The following is a 9629-nucleotide window of genomic DNA, read 5'->3' on the forward strand; positions in this document are numbered from 1 at the left end:
AGGTGCTCCGTCAGTCCTGGCTTCCAGGTCTACCACCGGCCTCTTTCCCCCCTCCCCCCAGAGGCTACCCCACCTCGTGCCCTGGCCATGAGCCCAGAAGGACCCCCCTCCTCCACTCTAAGAGCTTGGAGCTGCTGGGGCTGGGGGGTATCTGCAGACCCTGGAACCAGACTCTGGGCTTCGGTCCCCCTCTCTGCTGTGTGACCTTAGGCTCTTCAGCTCATGCTCTGTGCTTCCACTCGCTCACTTGTAATCCACACCTCGAAGGGCTACTGTGGGGCTCCGTGAAGTAAAATGTGTGAAACAGGACAGCCCTACAGCAATGAGCCTTCCTTAGAGGAGCCTGAGCTGCTCTTTTATCTGTGTAGGGGGCAGGGCACCCAGTGCCCCCCCGATACCCTCGTCCCTTCCAGTCCGGGTCTCTCCCCCAGCACAGAGCACCTCTCTCGGGGTGGGAGATGGAGGGAATGGGCTGCACCTGGGGTTCCACTCAACCACACGGAAAGGAGAATGAGGATGAACTTTGAAATATTGGCAAAGATGAAGTTTTCCCTCAACTGATGGAGACTGGAGGCCGGCAGTGAGGGGGTGTGACTCACCCCTGCGGGGATCCTGGTCTTCGACACGCAGGTCAGGTCGGTGCCAGGATTTCCAAGCATTGAAACTGGGCCCTTTGGTAAGTTAGTGGTATTAGTGAGGAGAGAGGGAGGATGAGGGAGGAGGGATCAGGCAGTGAACAAGGGAGGGAGCACGGTGCTCTAGGGCTTTTACCAGCTCCATCCCAGCCCTTCCAGCCCTGGAGGGGTGCAGACCCAGCTACAGACCCAACCTTCTCAGGTGCCTGCCTCGGGGTCCCCCAACAGTGTTCCTTGGGAGGAGTCAGGCTCGGCAGAGTGGGCTGGGTGTGCATGACCCCAGGTTTTACCCCACTGGGCCTCGACATCTGTGGGGATATTGGGGAGAAATGGATTATTTTGGAAAGCGGGAGCAGAGCCCCTGAATGGGAAGTAAGGTGCAGAGTGCTGGGCTGATGGGGCAGGTGTGAGCCAAGGTCTTGTTATCCCCGCTTCTGTGGGCCCAGTGACCCTCCATCATCTGACCTGGGGAAGAGGGGGAAGGGGCTTTCGGGAGGCGGTCCTAGGGGAACCAGAGAACACATCTGCCAGCCTTTGGGATTTTTTTAAATTCAAAAGCGTGATTCAGGTTTAAGATTGAAAGGATGGGAACCAATAGAGGCCAGGGAGGCAGGGGGCTCTGGGGCTGCCCTGCTTGGGGGTGGACTGGGCAAGAAGAGGCAGGGGGCCTCACCGGGAGACAAGGCTCTTCCAGCAGAGCCCACCTCTTTATACCAAGGATTTCACAAGACCCCTTTTGATCTCCTGAAAGGAAGTTATACTTAAAAATTCTTTTTACCTAATAATTTTATACTTAATAACATGCCTACACACAAAGTAAAATAAATATGCATAGTGCCCTATAAAATAGGACAAGTAAAGAGAAAGTGTTGGCGGACGGAGTGACATCATGCGTTTCCACGTGCCCACTCCACATGATGGCCCGGCACAGGACCCCCCCGCCCAGGGAGTGCACCACCTAGGAAGGCAGGGAGCCCCAAGGCCAACAACTCACAAGCCACGTGGGGCCCTGTCCCTAGTGATGCCATGTTTGAAATGATCCACTTGGCTGAAGCTCCAACCTCAGCGAAGCCTTCCCTCGATTCCCATCAGCCTGCATTCCTGGGAAATCCCGGCATCTCCAGACTTTGCAAAAACCCAAACAATAACTTCATGTTAGGATTTACACAGAGGTAGGCTCTAGACTCAAACCGTTATAAGCAGATTTGTGGCTGCCTTTGGCGTCCAGCAGGAAGTCCACAGGATGCCCTGGCGCACTGCAGACCCCTGACAGTCTGGCTTTATGTCCACTCGACGCCCCCCCCGCCATTCATATGATGCTCAGAAACGTGCCACGAGTTTCCAAATGTCCCCAACAGCCCTGCAGAACCACTGAGACCCACTGGTCAAGACCATGTGTCCCTGGGCCCCCATAGCCCCACCAAGCCTTCAGCCCGTGTCTTGGCGACGCCCTCCTGCCAAAGACCACGGGAGCACACATGCCGTCAAGGGAGGTTGATGGACTTGGGGCGACAAGGGACACCACACACAGTGGGGCATCTCAGTAAGACGGTGTTAGAAAGGATCAACTATATAGGACTTGGGGGACATTCAAGGAAATGAGGCTTGGCTCAGGATTGGGTGCTGGCAGGAGGTAGAGGCAGCTGGGAGATTGGGTATCCTAATAAATCCTATCTAGAAGGCGGAGGAATGAAGCCAGGCAGCGGCTGGGGAGGGTAGGAAGCTGCGGTACAGCATGCCAGCCAGCAGAGGGGGCTGGTGGTCCCTGGGGTTTGGACCAGGTCAGTGGGCTGGCTCCCCGGCTGGGGATGGGGGTGTCTCCCTCCATCAGGGTCAGCGGCCTGGCCAGTTGCAGGTGCTCTGTGAACTCGTTTGCGAGCATACCACAGCCCCCCATGGGCTCGGGACTGGGCTAGGCTGAGGCATGGAATTGAAGGGGGGCCCTGAATCTGAGCAATCAAGATAAATGGTATTTTACTGGAGTATTTTTTTAAAGTGGCCTGGCAGGGCCCCCAGATTGTCTGTGGTCTTTTGGGCCCAGAGGCTTTACGGGGACGCATGAACCGCAGGTTTTGCTTGCTCCTTCAATTTTGGACAGGCTGGAGAAGAGTAGAGATCTTGAGCCCTGGGTCAGCATCTGCCTCTCAGACTTGGAGATCCAGTCCTCCCCGACAACCCACTGAGCGTTCATGGTTGGGTGTCTGCCCTGCGTGGATGGAGGTGCTGGGACTCACCCTGCAGACTGGGGCTTGCTGGGCCTCTGAGGTTTTTGGAAGCTCCCCAGATGACTGTAGCATCTACATCCATTCCTTGAAGTACTCGTGAGGCTATTGGCTTTGGGGGGGGATGTGTGCTAGCATTCACACTGCCCAGGACCCCCAGAGAGCATGGAGCAGACGGTCCAAAGCATGACTTGCATGAGGATCCCCCTTGCCCTGCTGCAGGAACAACAGAGAGAAGGGAGAGAACTTGGAGCCCCAGGACGGTTAAGTCCCCACCCAGATGATTCTCCTGAGCAGGGGGGTCCCTGGAAGGAGGCCCCCGTGCTGGGGGTGAAGGTTGTTTCTGCATCTGAGTCTGACCTGGGGTCTCCCCAAGTTACCCAGGAAGACACTCTCAAGACTGGAACACGCAACAGTGGGATAGAAGACACAGCCTGCGGGTGGGGGTAGGAGGCAGGACCCCCCCCCATGGTGGTGTCTGTGGCTCTGGTGGAGATGGGGGCCTCCGATCGGGCCCACGAGTGAGGCGGTGGGTGGCGAGTGCCGTGTCTGTGAGGGGTGACGGCTGCAGCCAAGGAGGGCGGGGTGCCGAGCTCTGCGGACCCTCGTGCCTCCACAGGGTCAGGGGCTGTCACTGTCCCTGGTCAGGCCTTGGCCCTCTCCTCACTCTGCAAGTGTGTGGCCACGTCGGGAAGCCACATGTCCCCGAGGGCCCGTGTGGTCCCCAGGCGGCGAACCTCCTCTGAGGGCCTGGCAGCCACAGGCAGAGGACACCGAAGCTCTGTGGCCCCCCAGAGCGAGCGCCCCTGGGCCGGCCATGAACCCGGGCATCTTCCATGAGCCCAGGCCCCGGGCGCCCAGGGCCACGGAACTTGTGCTGAGAGCCACTGGGCGTGAGGCGGCCCCGCAGAGGCTTGGCGCTGTTTGCTCATCTCACCCCTGGAGAGGGTCAGGGGGGAGCCACGGAGAGCAGATCTAGACTCGGACCCCCAGGACCGGCAGAGAGGAAAGACAGGGGGGTGTCCACTTGCTGGGGGGAGAGTGTGGCGAGCGCTCAGGGACCAGCGCCTGGGGGATGGTTGCCGGCCGGGCCCAGGTGTGAGGACTTGCACGGGGGGAGTAACGCACGATGTCAGCCGGGGTCTTGCTCTCCCATCGGGACCTCGAGGGACACATCTGCCCACCTAATACTTTCCGCTGATGGGAGCAAACTCAACCCACCACCCACAGGACAGCGAGAGCCCAAGGTGACCAATCTGGAACATGCCCGAAGCCTTGTTGTAACTGAGGAAGGGGCAGGAGGAGCAAGGGGGGTCCCCAGCCTCAGGTTCTGGGTGGGCCCCGTCCCTCCGGGGCACAGGGGCAGACAATAGGCAGTCCCCGGGCAGGTGGGGAGCACAGGGGGAGGGGGTGTCCGGATCAGGGCTCAGGCATGGCAGAGACAAGCAGAGACAGGTGGGCCGTCACCATCGATGAGGCTCTGCGGCCGCAGAGCTGGGCCCCGGAGGCCGGGTGGGTAGCAAGGGGGCTGGTGACAGCACCGCCCCGTCGCCAGGGTGACCTGTGAACCCCTCCAGCTAAGATCCGGCCCGGCCTCCAAGGCGGGGCTTGGTCTGTGAGGAGAAAGGGACACAGAGGCAGAAGGAGGGGTCTGTCCAGGTGAGCACCGCCGTGGGAGCACGTCCTCTGGGGAGGAGGCTGCACTTTGCACCTGCTGCGTGGTCTAGGATGTTTCCAGAAAGGTTCGCTCCCTAGGCCTGGCAGGTGCAGTGGCTGGAGATTAGAAGGAACACACAGGGCTTTGGATTCAGAGGCCTGGGCATCCTGCCTTGGCCTCCTCACAGCAGACCCCACTGCGTGGGACTTTTAAAGTCTTCTTCCTTATCTTTCCTTATCTGTGAAGCAAGGGTAATGATATCTCACTTCCAGGGACGTCGTCAGCTCGGGGGACCTGGCCCCAAGTGCAGATCCCAAAACAAAACCTGTTGTTCTTTTTTTTTTTTTTTAAAGTTTTTTTTTTTTTTTAAGATTTTATTTATTTGACAGAGAGACACAGCGAGAGAGGGAACACAAGCAGGGGGAGTGGGAGAGGGAGAAGCAGGGGGAGTGGGAGAGGGAGAAGCAGGCTTCCCGCTGAGCAGGGAGCCTGATGTGGGGCTCGATCCCAGGACCCTGGGATCATGACCTGGGCCGAAGGCAGACGCTTAATGACTGAGCCACCCAGGCGCCCCAAAACCTGTTGTTCTGATGGGAGCCGGTGTCTCTTTTCAGTAGGAGGACGACTCAGACCAAGAGACCCCATTTCTGTGAGCTGCTCTGTTTGCTGACGGCCGTCCAGCAGGACGGGGCACGCGGGGAATCGAACCTCTGGCCATAAGAGGCTGCGGGCGGCAGCAACAGCATGCAGGACGCCTGGCCCGAGCAGAGGGTCGCACTGAGCTTCCCACCCGGGGGCCCTGCGTGACATCGGTGGGGAGGCACGTGTCCCAGAAAGTCAGGGACGGAGGGAAGAACTCTGCATCTAGGGGTCGTTAGGACTTCATGAGAACCTGAGACAGAATCCTCATGGTGAGACTAGCTCATTTCTTCACAAAGCTGCCTCCATTTTCAGAAGAAAAAGGTAAAAAAAAGACCACAGCTATTACACTCGACTTGCAAATAAATACAAAAAAGTGCCAGTGGGTAAGATGGCTTTATTGGTTTGCTCTCTTCACGAAGGAAGACATTAATCACCTTTTTTTTTTTTTGAAACTTATATTTGAAATGTCTTTTCTGAATTTGCACGAGGTGGTGGCCACTAAGAAGGCCACTGGGCCTCCCTGTGGTGTCAGGCTTGGTCTGAGACCTGCGACATCCTCATGCAAACAGTGCAGCTACTTAGGGTCGTCTTTCAGCTCCGGGGTGGGGAGGGGGGGCTGGGAGGCCCTGGGCTGGAGGCGCTCGCACCCCCTCCCACCACCCCCCTCTGGGAGAGGCTAAGAAAGGAGAGCCACTTGGCAGAAATAAAACACAAGAGCATGGAGTCTCAGGAATGAAGAACAGCCCTCATGCTGAGTTCGGGATCTTTATTCTTTAAGACATCAGGCCCCAGGCCCTAGCTTTCAGGGAAGGGCCTTGCCGGGAGCAGGGTGGGAGAAAAGCAGGGATGAGCCACAGCAGGCAGAGGACACAGGCAGGGTGCCCCGAGTGTGGACGGTCATATCCCGGGGTGTCCAGGGCCAGTGGACGTTGCTTCAAAATCTGCATTCTGGAAACAAAGCACAGGCATGCAACCCCATGACCAGCCTCGACCTCACCCACTGGGTGCCTGGCTTCTCAAGGTCAAGACAGGCTCCAAGGTCAGTGCCTTGGCCTGCGTTCTCCCCAAGTCACTGGGAAAGCGTTGAGTGTCTGACCTTGTGGAGAATAGCCATATGTCCCACCAGAACTTAGGGATTCAGGCAGGTGATAGAAAGGATGGGCCTTGGCAGGGCCGCTGTCACCACCCAAAGGAGAAGGTATAACCCCCGTCCCCCGCTGAGGGGCCCCAAAGACTGGGGACAGCCAGCAGAGAGGCAATGGACAACTCCCTCCTGGTCCCGAAGCCTTATCTGGGCCTCTGCCTGGATTTGCCAGGAAGGGGGAGGAGGCCCGGGGCAGTGGGCGGGGGCCCCATCATCGATCAGGATGCTGGCATCAGCTGGAAGGCGGCCCCACTCCCTCACGCCGGGGGACAAAGGGCGCGCGTGCTGATTCCAGGAAGGTGCCTTGCGTAGGCGCCTGTGTCCTTCTTAGAAGATGAGCTGGCACCTGGATGGCCAGGTGGCTTCTAGCAGACCTCACGCCCCAGATGTGGGGTGGGACTGATGGAGCCAGGGCTGCACACCCCACCCACCCCACCCTGCCCCCGTGTGTGCGGACCCCTGCTTGCGGCTGACCCGGGCTTCGCCCGGAGTGGCAGTCCCGGCCCCGCTGCACCGCTGAGGAAGGGGGGTGCATCTGGGTGGAGGCAGGCTGGGGGAAGGTGGTGGGGTGCGGGGAGGCACCGGGGCTCCGTGCCCGGGGCCGCCACTGTCTGTCCCGCCAGGAGCACGTCACAAACGACAGGGCTTTGTTGGCTGAAGGTGGCTTCAGACATTGGCCCAGCTTCCCAAACCTGTGCATTTTCCACTCCGCTCCAGGAGAGTTTTTAAACCAGCTCCCTGTACGTAGCGCCTTGACTTTGAGCACATTTTCGAAACGACAGCTTTAGAGTCGGCACAGACCCCTCAGCAAAGGGACAGCAGGGACAGCCCCTGACTGAGGCCTCCGCCGATGGACAGCCGCGGCGCTGGGGGCCCTGCCCGGGCGTGCGTGGCCTCCGGGGACCCAGGAAGGACGCCGCGCCCGCGGGGCCACTCACCTGTGTCCTGCAGAGGCTTGAAGCACCAGGGCACCCCGTGGGTGCTGGAGTCGAAGCAGCAGCCCCGACCGGTGCACTGCTCGGGGGTGATGTTGGGGTAGCCACAGTCCACCCTGTCCTTGGCCGGCACCTCACACAGGTTCGACGCTGTCCCAAACAACACCTGGTCAGCGCGGGTGGGTCTGCTGACTTCAGTTTGCCAGCCCGCAGCCTCCCTCCAGCTTCCGAGTTCAAAGCAAATGACCCCCCCGCACCCCAACATCTGCTTGAGGAGGACGCTCTTCCCGCAGAAGGTTTTACTTGCCCTGTGGGAGCTCTGGGCCTCGGCCAGGGTGCCCCTCGCACTGTGTGCCCCCAGGGCCCTGTCGGGGGTCCGTGGGCCGCGGTTCCTTCCCGCTGGCCATCTGGGGGCCCCCAAACCCAGAAACAAGGTTCCCCTTCCCTGTTTTATCAACACAAACTGCTCCCTTAAAAAAATGAATAGTATAATAGGAGATACACACTTAAAACAGAAAACCACAAAGCGTGCTGTTTTCCCTTCCTCTTCCGTGTCTCCCTGTCCCCCAATCCCTTGGTGTGTCCCATCTTTCTGGCACATCCTTCCGTCCTCAACACTTGTTTTTGAAGCAAGCCTATGTTGCTCAAGTTCTGCAATGTTTGCCTGGTCACTTAACGGGATTTTCCTTAGGAAAACAGAAACCACAGGAAATCCCTGAAATCCTCTTCTATCCCTGCCACTGGGTAATTCCTCATTCCAGGGGTTCCCGAACCTCGCTCGTGCAGGGATCCCAGAGACACTGTGGCATGGGGGGGGCACATCCCGGGCTGCAGGATGTGCAGAGCCGTCCGGGTGACTCTGGCGGGCACCCAGGCTGGGAGCCACTCCCTTTGGCACCTGAGAAGAGCCACACCTTAATTTCTTCAAACTTGGGTGGATGGGACAGCCACACCCCCCACCTGCAGGTGCAAGGCCAGGGCTAAGTGGAAATTGTCCGTGTGCACTGAAAACGTTCTGGAAGAGACCGTATTCGGTGGTCTTTCTGTTTGGTAAATGTGCCCACACAGTGTGTCAAGACCTATCTGGTAATTCAGAAATCTGCCGCCAAGAAGGCAACGGGGTGGTAGGGTTGGCAGAGGCTGCCAGCCAGGCCAGGCTCTAACCTGGGTTCTAACCTGGTCCCAGCACCGACTGGGAGGGTTGCATGCAGTCAGTTACTAACTTTCTGAGCCTCGGTCTCCTTGTCTGTAAAATGGAAACAAGACCCAGTTTGCAGGGCTATTGAGAGGAACCATGTGCATCTGGTAAATGGCAGTTACTAATTAATGTGGGGTCCTGGTCACCTTCCTCAAGCCCCCACACGGCCCCCAGAGCCTGCATCTTGCGTCCCTTTTCCTCCTCCTCTGCCCTCCCCCCACCCGCCACCAGCCCCCTCCTTCCTACGGCATGAAGAGGAAGCCTGAGCAGTACTCACACAGGCCCTGGTACGCTGCTGCCCAGCTGGAGGACCCCAGCACCAGGACCACCACCAGCAGCCAGAGCGCTCTGGCCTCCATGGTCACTGGCGGACGGGCTCTGGGGACCCGTCTGCTCAGAGAACGTGCCGCGTCGGCCAAGGGGACGCATTTATACCCTGGTGTTTGTACAGGTACTCTGGCTTCTGTTTGCTTGGGGACGGCCCTCCCCTCCTCTGGTCGCACCTACTTTTCCCTGCGCAGGACTGTGAGCCCCCGGCGGCTCATCTTCCCGAAGGGGGACAGGCCAGTCTGACCCCACCACCGTGGTAGCAAGCCAGCTGAGAGGCCAGACTCCAGTCTCCAGTTTACCACTCCTCTCTGGGGAGCTGGGCTGTGAGTCCCAGGCTAGCCTGGCCTGGGGGAGAGGATGAAGACTCCGCGTGGGGCTGGACGGCAGCCAGAAACCCAGCCAGGAGCAGCCCATAAGGCGCCCTCCTCAGTGACCACAGCGCCCAGAACCAAGACCAGCCTTGGAGACTTGAAAAGACGAGTCCCGCCCAAGATTCAGGCACGCTGTGCGCACGGATCTCGTTCCTCCCTCGTAATTCTTTTTTTTTTTTTTTTAAAGATTTTATTTATTTATTTGAGAGAGAGAGAATGAGAGAGAGAGAGCATGAGAAGGGGGAGGGTCAGAGGGAGAAGCAGACTCCCCGCCGAGCAGGGAGCCCGATGCGGGACTCGATCCAGGGACTCCAGGATCATGACCTGAGCCGAAGGCAGTCGCTTTAACCAACTGAGCCACCCAGGCACCCCCCCTCCCTCGTAATTCTTGAAAATCTTGTCCTTTCTGTTTCTCTTGTTGACAGCAAGATTTATTTTTTATCATTAAGTACACTTTCATAAATGTATTCGATACACTTATTCAATATTTTAAGA

At 58.5% G+C, this 9629-nt stretch overlaps 1 protein-coding gene across 1 annotated transcript; it reads right to left on the reverse strand.

The window, feature by feature from the left end:
• Window positions 1-5875: 5875 nt before the first annotated feature.
• On the reverse strand, window positions 5876-8855 carry TFF3 (trefoil factor 3). Its single transcript, XM_006748126.3, has 3 exons — window positions 8711-8855; window positions 7239-7385; window positions 5876-6104 (listed from the first exon to the last, which is right to left on the reverse strand). The coding sequence occupies exons 1-3, from the start codon at window positions 8790-8792 to the stop codon at window positions 6091-6093; spliced, it is 243 nt and encodes an 80-aa protein (XP_006748189.1). The 5' UTR covers window positions 8793-8855; the 3' UTR covers window positions 5876-6090.
• Between the last annotated feature and the right edge of the window lie 774 nt (window positions 8856-9629).

The sequence above is a fragment of the Leptonychotes weddellii genome, chromosome 1 (genome assembly GCF_054177405.1).
Source record: "Leptonychotes weddellii isolate Sample4059 chromosome 1, ASM5417740v2, whole genome shotgun sequence".
NCBI lineage: Eukaryota > Metazoa > Chordata > Mammalia > Carnivora > Phocidae > Leptonychotes > Leptonychotes weddellii.